The sequence below is a fragment of the Eutrema salsugineum genome, unplaced genomic scaffold (assembly GCF_000478725.1).
Source record: "Eutrema salsugineum unplaced genomic scaffold, Eutsalg1_0 scaffold_8, whole genome shotgun sequence".
NCBI classification, from domain to species: domain Eukaryota; kingdom Viridiplantae; phylum Streptophyta; class Magnoliopsida; order Brassicales; family Brassicaceae; genus Eutrema; species Eutrema salsugineum.
The window spans coordinates 7,569,334-7,587,601 of NW_006256414.1; the positions used below are offsets into that span (position 1 = coordinate 7,569,334).

Sequence of the window (18,268 nt, forward strand, 5' to 3'; positions counted from 1 at the left end):
CTAAAAATATCATTCAACCAAAGCCGTTTTCAAAAAAAATATATATATATATATATATATATATTTTTTCAAACCAAATGAGAATTGATACTTGTATAAAAAACCATAAACTAGAATTTAGTTCTATGAGATGTATATTTCTTCTTTAGTCTCCACGTTCCGCGTCTCTAAACGTAATGCCATGATATGCTTTGGCCCACTTAGCAAATGGGAGAAGACCATTAAATTTTTCTAGTTTAGGTGATTTATCCTCCTAATCTTTCATTTTCATGGAATGATCTAACTGATATACATTTCCAAAGTCAAAGGATCTCACTGAATTTCCTTTCCAATGTTACAGATCCGAGGCCAAGTTTATCAAGAAGGTCCTTAAGGAGGTTGGGAAAGTATTAACCACCTTTCAATCTGATGAAGGAAGAGAAGAGATTGCGTGAAGAAGGTGACAACGAATAGTGTCCCAGTGGCTCTGCCATGACCATGGTTTGGGCTGCTAGGTGCAGTGCTCTTAGCGTCCCACCTTACCCAGTGCACTCACTCTCAAAATTAGCAAGTCTTTACTAATTTGTTAAGTTACCTCTTAGTTAAGTTATTTATTTTATAGTACCACCAAAGCAATAGAAGTTTACTATATTCGTATTCTTACGATGTTATCCGAACTACAAAGATGAACACAGGTCCTTTTTTTTCATATGAATTCTTACAGTAAATAATGTTTCTATTAACCAAGAACTCATGCACTTTGTTGGCACTTGTAAGGTGCTTGGTAGGGCGCTTGGTAAGGTGGTCGGTATCCTTTTATTGATTTACTCGCCGATCTTGTTAACAAGTGTGCCGCACCAGCCACTCTTGCTGGTCAGGCTGGCTCTGTTATGGCTTTTTTGAGCCGCTGGGCCGATAGGTTTGTCTGAGAGAGATATTGTCTCTCCCTGTTTTTGTGGCTCCAATTTCTGATGCAAATAAAGTAAAGTTGCTTGAGCTTTGCCAATGTAGTTTAATGGAAAAACAGAAGCAGGAAATAACATATCACCATCTGTTCTAGCTACATTGATCTTTGAGTACAAACTGAAAACGTTTAAGTGAACTCTACCAGTAGGTTTACAAGAAAGTTGAACAACGGTAAAGAACAGATAGTTTGATGATCACGTCTCCTGGTTTTTATCTCCCTCGAGATTCATTTCTTCTACTTGCAGCATATATCTGTGAAGCTTGAAACTGATTCACAGGAAATATAGAGCATTTATTTTGGTTTCATTGGAGTTTATAGTGAATTTAGAATATGTTTCTTTTATTTATCATTTGTGTGCGATTCTTATAAGAACCCGAACCAAAAGTTATGTTAACTTCAGCACTATCAAAAGAGGTGGAGATTAAAGCAATAGCCTATGGAGACGTGAACATCGACTAAGGAAATTGGAACCATTGGCTGAGCTTTACGTCCAGCTTTCTGTTTAACATTTTCTCGGATAATTGATGTTCTAGTACATCATAATTGATGGGTTATAAACAACCAAATCAGATGCAATAAGGAAATAAATTTTGATAAACAATCTCTCCTAATAACATCTGAACTGCATACTCATACGATATAGAAGAAACAAGTCTTACTTCAAATACATGAAAGAAAAAAAAAAAACAAGTGCAAAAATCTGTCAAATAAAAACTTAATATCCACCCTTGAGATCGTTGACAACATCGTAAGGTATAGGAGTGACAGTCTCTAAGGTCATACCCTCGACCATGAAACCCGGTTTAGGACCTTTAGGCTGTCTCTTGGTACTGATCGTCTCTCCTCTGGCTTTGGCTGCAGCCTTGAGCTCATCGTTCTTCTTCTTCCTGAGTTTGAACTCTTCAGCACACCTTGACTGCTGCACATGCTCCACACGCACATGTATCCTCTTCCTTATGATTCTGTTCCCAATCTAAACACCAACATAAAGCCACACAACAAGTTAGCTCTTCAAGAGATCACATTACCATAAAGACTTGAAATTCAAAGACAGATACAAAGATAAGGCAACATCTCAAGTTAAAATCAAAACATCACAAGAACCATCGTAGCAAAAGAAGGACACAAGCGATAAAGGTAGCAACTCTAGCCTATTCCGACACTCTAAATCGATAGCTAAACAAAACCCATTTCATTACTCTAATTCAGCAAATGAACAATCTTTTAATTAGTCATGAACCATAATACGAACTCAAACAGATCAAATCGAAAACTTTCAACAATTGCAGACCTGTTTGTTGACTTCGACACCAACGGCGCGCTTGGTGACGTTCCAGATTCGACCAGTACGTCCATGGTAGAACTTGTGAGGCATACCTTTGTGAATAGCTCCATTAACCTTCACATCGACGTAATCTCCGACTTTAAAGGTCCTGAGGTAAGTGGAGAGTGGGATGTAACCCTTCTTCCTGAAGGGTCTCGCGAAGAGATCTCTAGTTCTCGCCCTCACTCCGTGACCCGCCGGCATTTTCTCTCTCGCTGTGACTGGTGGCTGAAACCTAAAGATGGAGAGGTATAAAGAATGAAAGTTATAAAGAGACTAGGGTTTTTTTACACGGGCCTAATGGGCCATCGATTCAACGCATTTTCTTCTAAAATACCCATTTGATTGTGAGAATTTTGAAGAACGGTAATTGTTTTGTAAATTACAGAAAAGCCTCTAGATTCTTACAAATTATGCGATTTGGATACAGAGTTAGTATCTAGTTCAAAATAAACCCAAGGTCTCTCCATTTTCTCACCCAATGAGCTCGATTTAACACACTGTAAAAAATTATTATGATTCTCCAAATATAGATTTAGTTCAGACTTCAGATTCAGATTACTAAACTTAAAAATAAGGTAATTTATAATTATCATTGTACAAGCATTCCACTTTATATTTGCAGGTCATTATATTATTGCATTTATGCAAAAAATTAGTTATGTGTCTTTCCAGAGGTTGGTAACTATTATTATTATTGAACATTATACAGCGTAGCATCATTGTATATTATAATTGTAGTTTGTTATAGAGTTTATTGTATTTTGTATATGTTTACGTGATGAAGTCGAATTCGTTGAAAATAAAGAAATGAACATGACAAAGAAATTGCAACCTTTCACTGTCTTTTACTACTTTGATGCTTATGTCTATGATAAGAAACCAACATTTTATTGATTAAGAATTAAGAATTACAACTATGGAATATAGGGTTTATTCTTCAGTCCCTCTCTCTCCTATAGGCTATAACACAGAGCAATCCAAAATACATCACACACACAATGCATACTGTTCTCAATACAATCTATTTTCTAATTATGCTCTACTCCTCTTTTATGATTATGTTATTCTTCTCTGTGGTTTCTGGTGACAAAAATATTTTAAAAGAGCTTTGCTAGAGCGAGTTGAGGAATGTAACGAACTGAAAAGGCTCTGCTAGGTACGGTTTCTTTATTGAGCTAGATTTAGGTTTTCCTTTCTCTAGTGGATTTGGGAATCAGGTTTTTGAGACAATAAATACAAGGCTTAGGGTTTATAATTATTCATTCACACAATTAATAAAAAAACCCTAAATGGGTGTTTGCCTCATTTTGCAATTTCTCTCTATTGTTTATTGCTTTCTTCGCATTGATTCACGACATTTTCTTCTTATTTTCATTTACAGCTTCATTCTTGTCTTGCCCATCCACGTCATTGTTTTGTTTCTCCTCCCACAAACTTCTCAGCCAATGCAACCTATCAATATATTTGCTATGCTTGTTTAGAATCTTTGTTAATCTTAGAAGTGATGATTTAAACTGTTTGAGAATTGGTGTAAAAAATAAAACTTAAAAGAGAATCGTATTGTCAGGATTGTGCCACAATCTAAGAAAAACAACATAATTGGCAAAGAGGAGAGTAAAAATGCTCGTATGTGTACTCAACAAAATCGTGAATACACATATGGTTGAGCTTGGGCTCTTGACGAACCTAACAGAAATTTCCTGCAACTTCCATTTAAGATGTTCCATTGAACTATGGATTGACTAACCCTTATTTTCATTTTAGCTATTTTATTTTATAACATTAATTGAGTTTGAACGTTAAAGCTAATCTTCGATACTAATGGTCTCGTAAGTCGTAACATTTGCCAAGTGTGCTGTTATTGTGAGATCAGTTAGACCATCTCCAATGGTCCCTCATTTTAAGGGAAAACATCAAATAACAGAAACTCTTCTCCAATGGTACATCATTTTGAGGGAAAAAATGAGTTTATGAACAGTATTACATCAAATTTGAGGGAACACTATTCATCCCCTCATTTCACTTTTTAGCTTTGTTTATTTGCAAAATGATCATTATAGTTTTACATATATCTCATATATATATATATATATATATTTTTTTTTTTTGTCAACAGCCTAGATACCTATAACGATTTGACAGACCAAACCGGAGGTACCGAGTTTACATAATTAACATCACAAGGATAGATCCGAGCACTTCTTGCTAGGTTATCTGCCTCCCTATTCTTCGCGCGTGGAATGTGTGATAGTGAAAAGAAACTAAACCGCTCCTTGATCTTCACGATTTCCTCCAAGTGTATAGCAAAAGCTGGCCATTCGGCGGGTCCAGCCACCATCTGCACCAAATCCGAACAGTCTGTTGCAAAAGCGACCTCTATCTTCTGATTCTCGATCATGCAAAGCTTGGCCCAAATTAGGGCTTCCATCTCTGCATGCAGAGGTGATAGACTCCGTCTGACATTTCGTGCTCCCATTATTCTGTCCTTAACCCTGTCCTGGAAATAATACCATCCCAATCCCGATGATAAATCTGTTGCCTTCCAAGAGGCATCAATAAAACACCACCAACCCTCATATATCATTGGTTGTGACATCAAAATGTTCCTATTGTCTTGTATCCCTAAATCTTGCTCATTCGTTTGAGCCTCTGTCCATAGTACCGCCTCAGTTTCTGCCTCTTTTAAAGTAATCCTTGGGTCCACATCGATATTCGAATAAACTTTCTCATTTCTTGCTTTCCATATATACCACGCAATCCATGGAAATTGAGAATTGTTAGAATTCTTTGGCAATCTCCAGAACAGATAGTCGAAATTTGAGAAAACCGAAGTCATTGGAAAAACGCCCGGAGGGGTCGGTATCTGAGACATAGCCCAAGTCTGCAGGGCAGGGGGGCATTCAAATAGAACATGGTTAATAGTTTCTTCCTCTGCTCCACATCGTGCGCATTAAGTGTCACATTTTATTCCACGTGTCTGTAATCTAGCTGACATGGATAGACATCCAGATATAGCCTGCCAAATAAAGTGTCTTAATTTCGGTGCACACTCTAATTTCCATGTGTGAGCCTGTAGAACTTTAACATCTGGGCCGTAAATATCATTTCGCGGGCAGTCCTTGTATTGTTGCTCAATGTGATATCCCGATTTAACCGTATATCTACCAGAATTGGTAAAATGCCAGCCTAGTGAATCCTGGCTGTAGGTCCTGCTAATAGGTATTCCTCGAATAATTTCCACATCCGCAGGTTCAATAATTGCATTTAGCAAACCCATATTCCAAGTATTTGTCATTGGATCAATCAGGTGATTTACCATTAGATTCAGGTAATAGTTAAAACCCTTACAAGTGGCTGATCTCGGGCGGGAGTCTGGTATCCAGAGGTCATTCCATACCGAAATGGAACAGCCCGAACCAACTCTTTTGATTAGCCCTTTATTAACCAGAGATCTAGCCGATATTATACTCCGCCAGCCATAGGATGGCGAGTATGAGCGGATAGGTTCCAAAGGGGAAGAACTCCGAAAGTATCGTCCCTTAAAAAATCGTGCAAACAATGAATTTGGTTTATCTAATTAAACGCCATAATTGTTTTGCCAATAGTGCTGTGTTAAAATCCTCCACATTTCGGAATCCAATTCCTCCTTCTGTCTTGCCTCTGCACATCTTGTTCCATGCGATCCAATGCATTCCTCTATTGTGCCCATCAGAGGACCACCAATATCTCGCCGCTGCACTTGTCAACCTTGCCGTCGTAGACTTGGGTAAACGAAAGCATGACATTACAAAGGTAGGAATTGCCGATGCTACTGACTTAAGTAAGACTTCTTTTCCACCTTTTGATAATAACCGCGAGGTCCAGACATTAATCCGATCATGCTGTCTTTCCGCTACAAAATTAAAGACTCTACTTTTGGCCCCATCTAGACTTTCCGGGATACCCAAATAGGATCCATTTCCTCCAATCTTCGAAATACCTAATAGCTGTTTCAACTCATTTTGTACCTCCTCAGAAACCGTATGGCCAAATACAAGAGATGATTTATCAAAATTAATTTGTTGGCCTGATGCTCTTTCATACGTAAACAATATAGATAGAATCTTCTGAATCTCTTCCTTTTTTGCTTTGCAAAAGAATAAACTATCATCCGCAAAAAGTAAATGTGTAATCGGTGGGCTCGCCCTTGCGATCTTTAGACCCGTCAGTAATTTTTCCTCTTCCGCTTTCCTTATATTCGAAATTAAGGCCTCCGTGCATAATATAAATAAATATGGTGATAAGGGATCCCCTTGACGTAATCCTCTGCCAGGAATGATTTGTCCCTTTGGTTGTCCATTCAAGAGGACTTTATATCGAACCGAAGTTATACATCTCATCATCCAAACTATCCATTTTTCCGCAAAGCCAAAACGTCTCAACAAATTCGCAATAAAGCTCCATTCAACTCTATCATAAGCTTTACTCATATCGGTCTTAATTGCAACAAATTTGTTTTTGCAGGACTTGTTGGTCCTCAGTCCGTGAAACATCTCCTGGGCAATTAGGATATTATCCGAAATCAACCGTCCTGCCACAAAGGCTGATTGTGTTTCCGATATCAGGTCCGATAATAGCTTTTTCAACCTTTGACATAATACTTTGGAAATTATCTTATAGCCCACGTTACATAGGCTGATGGGGCGTAATTCTGTCATCCTGGTGGGTCTTTCCGTTTTTGGTATTAGACAAATATTTGTCATGTTCAATCTCTCATCGAAGCTCCCTGTGTCCAGAAAACCGTTAACTAATCCTACTATATCTGCCTTGATGATTTGCCACGAACGTTGGTAGAAAAGTGCAGTCATGCCGTCTGGTCCCGGAGCTTTTTCAGGATGCATCATGAAGAGAGCCTTCCGTACTTCCTCCTCAGTAGCCCTGGCCGTGAGCATCTCATTATTGGTTTCCGAAATTAAAGGTTTTATCTCCTAGTGCTTCCTCAAACTCTGTCGGCGATGTCGACGTAAAAATGTCGTCAAAATATTTTTCCGCCACTTGTTGTATCTCTTTTTCGGAAGTAACCCATGCACCTGCTGTGTTATGTAAGCCAATAATTCGGTTCTGCGCTCTCCTTTGTTTTACTAATGCATGATAGAATTTTGTATTCTTGTCTCCATCCCTCGCCCAGTGGGTACGGCTTTTTTGTTGCCAGAATAATTCTTCATCCCTATATGCTTCCTTTAACTTTTTTGTGATCTCTAATAACTCCTCCTCCGTACTTGTATCATCCGTCTGGATCTCGTCTAAAGCCCGTTTTAACTCATTAATTTTTTCATGTCCATATGGTAAGGAGGTTTTCCTCCATCTGGATATTTCCTTCCGGCAATTACGTATTTTATCTACAAACTTCACTTCTCGTCCATTACCTAAATCCCAACCTCTAAAAATAGATTCCATTAGGCCTTCTTGTCCTAACCATCTTTTATCAAATCGAAACTGTGATTTTTTCCTTGGAATTTTATCCACAATTGTAGCGACTATTGGTCTATGATCCGAACCAACCATTGCCAAATACTCGACTACAGATTGGGGGAAAATCTCATGCCAATCTGCATTTGCTAGAGCCCGATCAAGTTTACACCTCACCACTTTTGAATTCCGCCGTCCTCTCCAAGACATAGTATTTCCCAAACATGGAAATTCCAAGAATCCACAGTCCCGAATCATGAGATTAAAGGATACAAAAGTTGAAGCATGCCTTAGAGTACCTCCTTCTTTTTCATGATTACCCGTTATTTCGTTTAAATCACCAATAATAAACCAAGGGTCATTCCGATTAAGGCTTATTCGTGTTAGTCTTTCCCAAACTTGGTCCCGCAATTTTGGAACCGGATCTCCATAAATAAAAGATATAAAGACTTTTCTTCCGAGAACATTTGCTTCGATATCAATAATTCTATTATTCGAAAATAAAATAGTAACATCAAAAGCAGAATTATAAAATAAAGCAAGTCCACCACTTGCACCGCACGGCTCCACCGTGTACAATTTATTATAACCAAAATGAAATTGAAATTTTTGTAAAAACGAAAAATCTTGTTTGGTTTCAGAAAGAAACAAGAACTCAGGTCTGTGTCTCTTCCACACCTCCCGAAGATAACTTATTGTCCAATGACTCCCTACGCCTTGGCAATTCCAGCTGAGAATCCGCATAAATCAAATAGGTCATGGTTTTGGATCTATTATCGGGTCTGATGAACCCTTTGAGCCGCCTAAACCTGTTCCTTCCTTGTTCCGATCTGAAGTTTTTGCTGCCTGTTTTTTCCGAGGAGAGATTAGAGCTTGCACCAACCGTTTCTTTGTGGTGCCTACCAAAACCTGCGAGGAAGTCTTGGTGAGTTTCTTCTTTGTTCCCTGTTTTGTGACCCCCACCAAAGCTTCCGAGCCCATCTCCTTTGTCTCTATCATAGTCTCCCGATCTTTGCCACCACCGTTTTCAGATTCCTTCAGCGTATCCATCATCCCCTCTTCTTTTTGATTCACCATTGCAGATATTTCAACAATCTCTCCATCCTCTTTTCCACACCTCTCATTCGCCTCCGTTAGTACACCTTGCGTCTCTTTCGGAGTAGCCGCTTCCATCATGTAACTCTCCTGCCCCTCTAACATCATACCCATCCCGATATTATCACCTGAAACCTCTTCACCCATGATTGCTTCCTCAAAACTCCCAAAGGAATCAGAAATTTCTGCCAACCAATTCATGTTCTCCGAATCCATTAAGTCTTTGTCCCGAGATCCATAACTAACAAAACCACCATCTTCAAAAGTCAAACTCTTATTTACTATATCTAAACAAATTTTTACTATATCTCATATATATCTAAACAAATTTTTAAACTTTTATTTACTATACAAATATAATATTATTGTTTTTTAAAACATAATAATAAATAAATATTAATTAACTTTATAAATAAAAACGTAAAAATATAATTTTTTAATTGTCATGTTTAATTTTCTTTATGTAATAAATGTTTTAATATAAATTAAGAATTTTGTTTGCTTAAATTTTATAATTTTTTAAAATAGTTGGGTATAATTTGTAAATTTAGAAATAATGGGTGTTGTTTGCAACTAATAATAAAATAAGCATATACTTAGAATATTCATTTTTGAGGAAAAAATGAAGGAAAAAATTCTACCTCATTTTGAGTTTACTTCATTTTGAGGGAAAAAATGAGGGAAATGAGGGAAACAGATGCTCTTACTAAGCAACAAAGTCAAAAAGAAACACTCGTTAGTGAATTATATCTCATTTGGACGATATGCTTTTCTATAGACCATAAACATGCCCATTTGAACATGATCATATTTGTACGCGGTCAACTTTGGGCGCAACCATCTTGGGCGCAACCATCTTGGGCGCGGACAAGCCCTAGGACCAATCATTTTGTCAATTAAAGAAAACCTCTAAATTCTTACAAATTATGAGATTTGGACACTAAATTTGTTTATAGTTCAAACTATACCCAACCGGCACTCTTTTCATACCTAATGAGCTTGGCAAAACTCACTAAAGAAAATCAATTTCATTTCTCCAAGTTAAATGTAACTCAGGTTTTAGTTTATTGGAGTCTAGTTATATAATGTAGTCTACTCGAAGAAAACTTACAAGTTAAATGAGTGAACAAAATTTTACACTATAACAGAGCGTTAAAAAAAAAAAAAAATTAAAGCAAGAGGAAAAAGTTGTTCTAGTATCCGTGGATCACTCTCTGATCTAAATAAGCTTCTTCCTTTCGAAGTATTGCTTCAAGTACAAAATCTGTAAACCAGAGACCACAATGCAGATGCCCAGCGACATTATACTGTACCATGCGACTCTCGAGTTCGTTTTCTCACTCACAATCCTCATATCAGCTTCTCTGCAAGCGTGACAAAAGAGAGAGAGTGTACGTGTTTTGATTATTTTTCAAGATTTTCAAAGAATGTAGCAGTTAACTAAGTTTTACTTTTTACCTGTTTCTGAGGTAAAGTAGATTTTCATGGATGGCCTCAACTGCTCCTTCGAGTTTCTTAAGCTCAAGCTCCACACCCTACGTTTCAAGGCAAAATCGTATGTCACATAGAGACTAGCTTTGTTGCACAAACTATTCTTAGATGTGTGTTGAAGATTTTTTGAGTATTTATTTTTGTGTGCAAATTGTTGGAAAATGGAGAGCTGACCTCGATCTTCTCTTTTCTAGCAATGGAGTCCCAATCCTTGGCCGCGATTCCAGTTTTCCAGTCAATGTTCATGCTAATATCTTTGTTACCATGACTGTTTCCTACGGCTTCAAAACACGCCAAGTAGGTTCCTGATTCTTGGGTTGTAAATGCAAACTGACCATGCGTTGTGTTGTCGCTGTGGTGCAGAACGTTTCCATATGGTGATGTAACCTGCCATAAACAACATAGAAGTTTCAACAGTTGTTTCAGTGTTTCACTTTTTTCTTCGAGTTGAGATACCTCATAAACTTATATTCATATAAAACTACGTCGAAATAATAGAGAACTCAATGTCTTTACTACGCATTAGTTCGAAACATTTTTACTCTCTGATCACACATTTCATCTATAGACAAAGCTAGTGACATGTCGAAGTAAAAATCGAGAAATGTGTTGACGTAAACTGCTCACAAACATACATCCTTTTACTACAAAAGCTTGTCTTCCTTTCCCACTAAATCACATCTAAATGCTTAAGATGCGCACCTAAGCATTAGTTCGAGACAAGTTTACTCTCTGATCACACATTCCATTAACAGACCAAGCTATTGACCCATGTCGAAATAAAAACCGAGAACTATGTTGACAGTAAAATGCTCACAAACAGACACTTCTCTTTCCACTAAATACATCTAAATGCTTAAGATGCATACCTAAGCATCAGTTCGAGACAATTTTACTCTCTCATCACACATTTATTAACAGATAATGCTATTGACCCATGTTGAAATGAAAATAGAGAAATATGTTGACGGTAAAATGCTCACAAACACACAGTGCTTCTTCCCACTAATCACGTTTAAATGCTTAAGATGCAGAACTGAGTAATCAACATCCATACACTGATCTCTTATCGCAACCTTTGTGCCAATATGTTTCTCTTATCACATTCACATAACGATCTCTTACCACACATTAAGATTTTCTTATTTTTTCTCAATAAATCAGCTGTTATTCGATGGAATCATAGATAATTCGATGTCGTAACTAAGAATATTCGAGACATTTCTACTCTCTGATCACACATTTCATTAACAGACCAAGCTATTGGCCCATGTCGTATTAAAAATAGAGAAATATGTTGACGGTAAAATGCTCACAAACATACACTTCTCTTCCCATTTAATTACATCCAAAAGCTTGTGATGTAGAACTGAGTTAAAAATAGCCATATACTGATCTCTTATCGCACCCTTTGTGCCAATATGTTTCTCTTATCACATTCACATAACGATCTCTTTTCACACATTAAGATTCTCTTTTTCTTTTTTCTTCTATGAAACAGCTATTCTGCAATGGTTTATATTCACTCAATGAAGATGAGATGAACAATCAAAAACCTATTCGAAAATTACTTCAACAATCAACGGAAGATATGCACCCCTCTAAATCACATCATGAGCACATTATCAAAATAAGGAAACTTGAATCGAGCATCAAATTCAATCAATGCCTTACAAATTCAGTATGAAATTAAAGGACAATTTATAGAAAGTAATGTCGATTCACATGAAAATGGATATTAAATTCCCTAAAGTAGATAACAGATCAAAGCACAGAGTCCAGATTCAGATCACAAATAAAGCGACGAACGGGAAACAAATAATTCGAATCTAGAGAAAACACTTACCTTAACGGAGACAGTAGGGAAGATGGAATGCTCGTCGGAGATGACGAGGTAATCAGCCAAAACGACGACCTTGCTCTGGATTTCCTCAGAGACGCACTTTGTTCCGGTCCTGGGAATGGTAAGCCACACGGCTTCACAGACCGGACTTAGCTCCGGTACCAGAAAGAAAAAGAGAGCCGAAAGTAAGAGCGTCGCCGGAAAGTGACGATACATCTTCTTCTTCTTCTTCTTCTTCTTCTTCTTCTTCTTCGATCTTTTTCAAACTTTTCCGATTGGATTCGTGGGATCGTTGTAGTCAGACTCAGATCTCCTTTCTAGTAATTTTTCTACCAACGAGATTTTAATTTCCTTTGCATCAATTCCGGCTAAACTCTTTCAAAAAAATATAATAGTAAACCGGTTTACCAAGCCTTTGACCAGGGTATTGGTTTTTCACAACATAATGTGGAGTTTGAAAATACGAAACAATATCAAACATTAACGAGTGCATTAAACTGAAAGCTAAACATGGTTTTTTACAAATCATTCGCCCCAAATGCAAAGGCCGTGCAAGTTAAATGATCAATGATATGAAGATTAAATGCTTGTTTTGGATTTTTGAATTTTTTTGACACCCTGATTTCGTCATTCCTCTTCCTCTAAAGAACCAGACCGACTGACTGTATCAACTTCTAACGCTCCAACCGTTTTTTTCAGTGACTGTCATTTCTCTAGATCCGTGGGTCTACCACTGTCTAACGGTTGGTGCGTTAATCCGGAAAGCTCGTAGGACTTGTTTACTGACTCTGTAATCATCACATGTTTTTTTAAATGTTTTGTCCTCACTCGCATGATACCAAAGACAACTTCCCGGTAGATCATTCATCATGAGATTTTCCCAGTTCAAACACGCTTAACTTTGGAGTTCTTTCAAGACCAATGTCTGAAAAGATAAGTGTACTTTAGAGATACCAATAACCCAATCAATTTTTATAAGACTCTCCGCATATACCAAAAATCGAGATTTTACACTTTTTTAATCTTTTTTTGGTTTTTTTAATCAATAATTTTACGTAAATGCAAGACTCAAAACAAACAAGTCAAAATATAAGAAAGATAATTCACAATTAAATTACAAAATATAGTTAGAAAAATTAACACTACAAGAAAACAATCGTTTTCCAACGGTCCATTACGACGGTTTTTAAATCGTCGCAAACTTACAACGATTTTACGACGATCTTACGTCTAATTTAAAAACCGTCGTATAAAAAAATCGTCGTAAACTCGACGTACAATTTACGACGAATTACGACGATTATACATCGATAACGAGAGATTTGCTAGTAAATGTAAAATCGTCGTAAATTCGTTGCAAAATTACGACGAATATACGACGACTACATTTCGATGTACATATTACGACGATTTTACGTCGAAAAAAGAGTTAGGTGAAAAACATTTAAAACATGTTTACCTAACAATTGTAGATGAAAATTTTTATCGCAAAATCGTCGTAAACTCGTCGTAATATTATTGTTGAATGTAAAACCGTCGTAAAAAGTCGTCGTAAAAGCGTTGTAAAGCCCGAAATTTTCCTATAAATAGATCTTCATTCCTTCATTCAATCACAACACATCATCATTCAAACATAAGAGCATCTTCATCTTGGAGACCCATTGTAGGTCTCTTAAATTTTAGTATAGTGTTGTAAATCCTTATATATTGGGTTGTCCATTGCCGGAAACCCGAATTAAGAGTTAAATTACTTTGAAAAAAAGAAGTAATAATATTATAAGGTTAATTTACTCTATTCACGTGGCTAGACATGACACAAGAGACCACCTCCTTTATTGTCTAATCAATAGAAAGAGATAGTATTGTGAGTTTATTTTCAAGATGTCTATATACGAGCTAAGAAGTTGGATGTATATGCGTAAAGATTCAGATGGGGCGTTGACAGAAGAGTTCAAGAACGGGTTAGAAATATTTATGTATCAGGCTACAAATATGGAGAGAACGAAAGATAGTGGGAAGATGTTTTGTCCTTGTTTGAAATGCAAGAATACGAGGTATACACTAACCAAAACCATGTGGACGCATTTATTAAATAGAGGGTTTATGCCGCAATATTTTGTTTGGTATCTACATGGAGAAAGATATGGCAGTAATACTGGGAATGCTGGTAGTAGTAGTAATTATCAAAGTCATGTTGATATTGATGAATCGAATTATGGTCATCAGCCTAATCAGTATCAATATGACCAAAGTGTAGATCATGATAGGATGCACGAAATGGTGACTGATGCATTTCATGAAACGCATACGGGTAATGCTGTTGAGGAACCTAATGTAGATGCCAAACGATTTTATGATTTGTTAGACAATGCTAATCAGCCAATCTACGAAGGATGTAGAGAAGGCTTGTCTAAATTATCGTTGGCAGCTAGGATGATGTCAATTAAAACAGATCATAACCTGGCTGAGGTTTGCATGGATGATTGGGCTGATCTTCTGAAGGAGTATCTACCGGAGGATAACTTGGCAGCGGGAACATACTATGAAATTCAGAAGTTGATTTTTAGTCTTGGTCTACCTTCTGAGATGATAGATGTATGTGTTGACAATTGTATGATTTTTTGGAAAGATGATGATCAGCTGGAGGAATGTCGATTTTGCCAAAAACTAAGATACAGGCCGCAAACTGGTGAGCGTAAAAGGATACCGTACCAACGTATGTGGTATCTCCCTATAACTGATAGGTTAAAACGGCTTTATCAATCTGAAAGGACAGCTGCATCAATGAGATTCAATGAGATGGCATGTGGAACATACACAATTAGATGGAGAAGTTGTTCATCCATCAGATGCAAAGGCATGTAAACACTTCAATATGGTATACCCAGATTTTGCTAAGTTCAAACGGAATGTCTATCTTGGTCTGTGCACTGATGATTTTAGTCCATTTGGTATGTCTGGTAGACAATATTCATTATGGCCAGTAATCCTAACTCCTTATAACCTTCCTCCAGATTTGTGCATGCAAAGGGAATTTCTTTTCCTAAGTATTTTGGTTCCAGGTCCAAATCATCCGAAGCGAGCTCTCGATGTATTTCTTCAGCCACTCATACATGAGTTGAATCAGTTATGGTATACTGGCGTTCGTACATATGACTGTTCTACGAGGAAAAATTTTACTATGCGGGCTGTGCTAATGTGGACAATAAGCGATTTCCCCGCTTATGGTATGCTATCAGGATGGACTACACATGGGAGGCTATCTTGTCCTTATTGTCTTCATCGAACTGATGCGTTTCAGCTAAAACATGGTAGAAAAACTTGTTGGTTTGATTGTCACCGGAGGTTTTTACCGGATAACCATCCATATCGGAGGAACAAAAGGTTATTTATGAAGAACAAAAGTGTACATGTCCCTCCACCCGTTAATTTAACAGGAGCTGATATACAGGCGCAAATCGATCATTGGAGGACAGAAGAAACAGTAACTCGTGGGGGAAACTGGCACACTCCTGCAAATATGTCTGAAGGTTATGGATTTCATCATAATTGGCACAAGAAAAGTACCTTTTGGCAACTACCTTATTGGAAAGATCATCTGCTCAGACACAATCTTGATGTCATGCACATTGAAAAAAACTTTTTTGATAACATCATGGATACAGTTATGAACGTAGCGGGAAGAACAAAAGACAACTAACTATGGAGTTTGTGTGAGGGGTGAAATCGATTTTTATGGAGTTGTGCAAGAAATAATTGAAGTAGAGTATCCTGGATTGTTAAGGCTGAAAACTGTTCTCTTCAAATGTGATTGGTTTGATCCAACTGTTGGACGAGGGGTACGTCTAAACAAGTTTGGAGTTGTTGACGTGAACAAATCACGACGGTACAACAGGTTTGAGCCATTTATATTAGCTTCTCAAGCAGAACAGGTAACGTTTATGCCATACCCTCGAGTTCGATCAACATGAATTTCATGGTTAGCAGTAGTTAAAGTGGCTCTGAGGGGCAAGATTGTAGGGGTTGAGGATGTTCCACTTCAACAGGACACTTGCGTAGATCTGTCTGAACCAGATGTTGATGAGGAGATTTTCTTAATAGACCCTCGGAACAGGCAAGTTGAAGATCTTTCCGATGATACAGAAGAAGAAGGTGATGATGAGTTTGCTGAAACCGATGATGACGATTTGGCAGAAGAAGACGACGGTGATGGTGATGAAGTAATAGAGGAAGATGAATCTGATTGAGTTTCATGCATTGTATTTAGTGAATGTTTGTTATTATGTAATTTGTAACTTTGTTTGTTTGAATTTTTAATAAACCCTAAAATTCGATTTTACGACGGTTTTACGACGGTTTTTCTAAACCCTAAACCCTAAGTCTAGGTTTTAAGCCCTGAATGAATAGGGTTTCAACATTACGACGTCTTTACGACGAACCATCGTAATATCGTCGTAAAGTTACGACGATTTTACGACGAGTACACTATTTCGTTGTAATGTTGAAATCCAAGAATTTGAATCTTTTATATCTTATTGGTTGTAAGGTATTTCACAAATGTTTTTGATTGGTTATCTTATTTTATATGAAATGCTATCAATCTGATCAAAATCAAAAAATTGAGAAAAAAACATACATATTTACAAGTTCATGCATGTTTTCGTAAATGTTAAGTGAAAGGTTATATATTAGATTACGGAATTTCAATTTTTACTATCTCATGTCATAAATCCATCATACATGCAAAGTTATAAACCTTTTGTTATATGTTAGGATACAATAACCTTTGCATTGTTCTTTATGCAATATCCCATTTATAAGATTTAGGGTTTACTCACTTTTTTAAAAAACATCGTAAAACCGTCGTAAAACCGTCGTAACTTTTGCACCGGATAGGCTCTTGATCCGAGGTACGAGGTTATGAATGTTTAGACGTTACGACGGTTTTGGGTTTAATCGTCGTAAAACCGTCGTAACGGTCAAATGCTCCCATCATGACACGTGTCATGTCATGCAGTGGACCGACTGTTATACAACCGAATCGTCGTAAAACCGTCGTAAAACCGTCGTAATGTTACGACGATTTTACGACGATCACAAAATCTATATAAGGGATGCGAGATTTCCTCCTTCGTCGCTCATTCCTCTCTTCCCTCTCTCTCTCTAGAAATCTCTCTATCTCTCTAGAAATCTACCTCTCCCTTCTCTCCCTACTCTCCAGCCAATTAATTTGTAAGTATTTTTGTTAAATTAATTTCATTACATATTATTTTAGATTTAGGTTCAGAATTTAGATTTAGGTTCGGAATTTAGATTTAGGTTTCGGAATTTGGTTAGGCCCGGATTTTGGTAAATTTAAATAAATATTTGAAAAATTAGTAACTAATTTTTTAAAATTTTGTAGGTTCTGTCGATATGGCTCCTCGGGCTAAGAGATTTCACTACCGACAGCTCGTCGATTCTGACGGTACGGCCCCGTCTACCTCGGCGACCGGATCAGCCATCCCGGAGTCCTCGGGAACACAACGGACGGTTTCCCAACCGGTCGTTGTTCCGCAGCCGGCACCGCCTCCACCACTACCAGCCGAACCAGCGGCTCCCGCACAGGCCGATCCTGAGACTGATCCGATCCCGCCTGTACCGTATGCCCAGTTTACGGTACAGGATCTTCTGGTGTAACCCGGTCGTGAGACCATGAACAAACTCGACCCGGATCGAGCTTTGGTACGTAATTTTTTTCCTACAATATTTTTAAATTAATTAATATTTATTCTTATATATTTGATATTAATTTACTTTTTCTCTTTCCATTTGACTAGGTTTACGACCGACAATGCAGTCGGTCGTAACGTTGCAGATATCATCAAGGGGTTTTTTGTACAACCCCATACCAACTCGAAGAAGCTGGATCAGGCCACACTTGACACTTGGTTCAAGTGTTTTGCGGTAAGTAATTGACCATTTCGTTTAATTGTAATTTTAAATTTTAACTTTTTACAATAATTACTAACTTCTTTTTTTTTTCCTAGCAAAACTGGCATTGGGAAACATCCGCACACAGATGTGTGGAGACGGCCTTCAAGAAGAAGGTCAAATTCCGCCTCAACAACACCGTTTC

The 18,268-nt window shown here is 37.4% G+C and overlaps 2 protein-coding genes across 2 annotated transcripts; both read right to left on the reverse strand.

Moving 5' to 3' along the window:
* Positions 1 to 1,505: 1,505 nt before the first annotated feature.
* LOC18010230 (60S ribosomal protein L21-1) lies at positions 1,506 to 2,573 on the reverse strand. Its single transcript, XM_006392329.2, has 2 exons — positions 2,238 to 2,573; positions 1,506 to 1,919 (listed from the first exon to the last, which is right to left on the reverse strand). The coding sequence occupies exons 1-2, from the start codon at positions 2,472 to 2,474 to the stop codon at positions 1,662 to 1,664; spliced, it is 495 nt and encodes a 164-aa protein (XP_006392391.1). The 5' UTR covers positions 2,475 to 2,573; the 3' UTR covers positions 1,506 to 1,661.
* Positions 2,574 to 9,880: 7,307 nt separating this feature from the next.
* LOC18010232 (transmembrane emp24 domain-containing protein p24delta4) lies at positions 9,881 to 12,501 on the reverse strand. Its single transcript, XM_006392330.2, has 4 exons — positions 12,154 to 12,501; positions 10,482 to 10,694; positions 10,275 to 10,351; positions 9,881 to 10,180 (listed from the first exon to the last, which is right to left on the reverse strand). Exons 1-4 carry the CDS (start codon positions 12,364 to 12,366, stop codon positions 10,036 to 10,038), a joined length of 648 nt encoding a protein of 215 aa, XP_006392392.1. The 5' UTR covers positions 12,367 to 12,501; the 3' UTR covers positions 9,881 to 10,035.
* Positions 12,502 to 18,268: the final 5,767 nt, after the last annotated feature.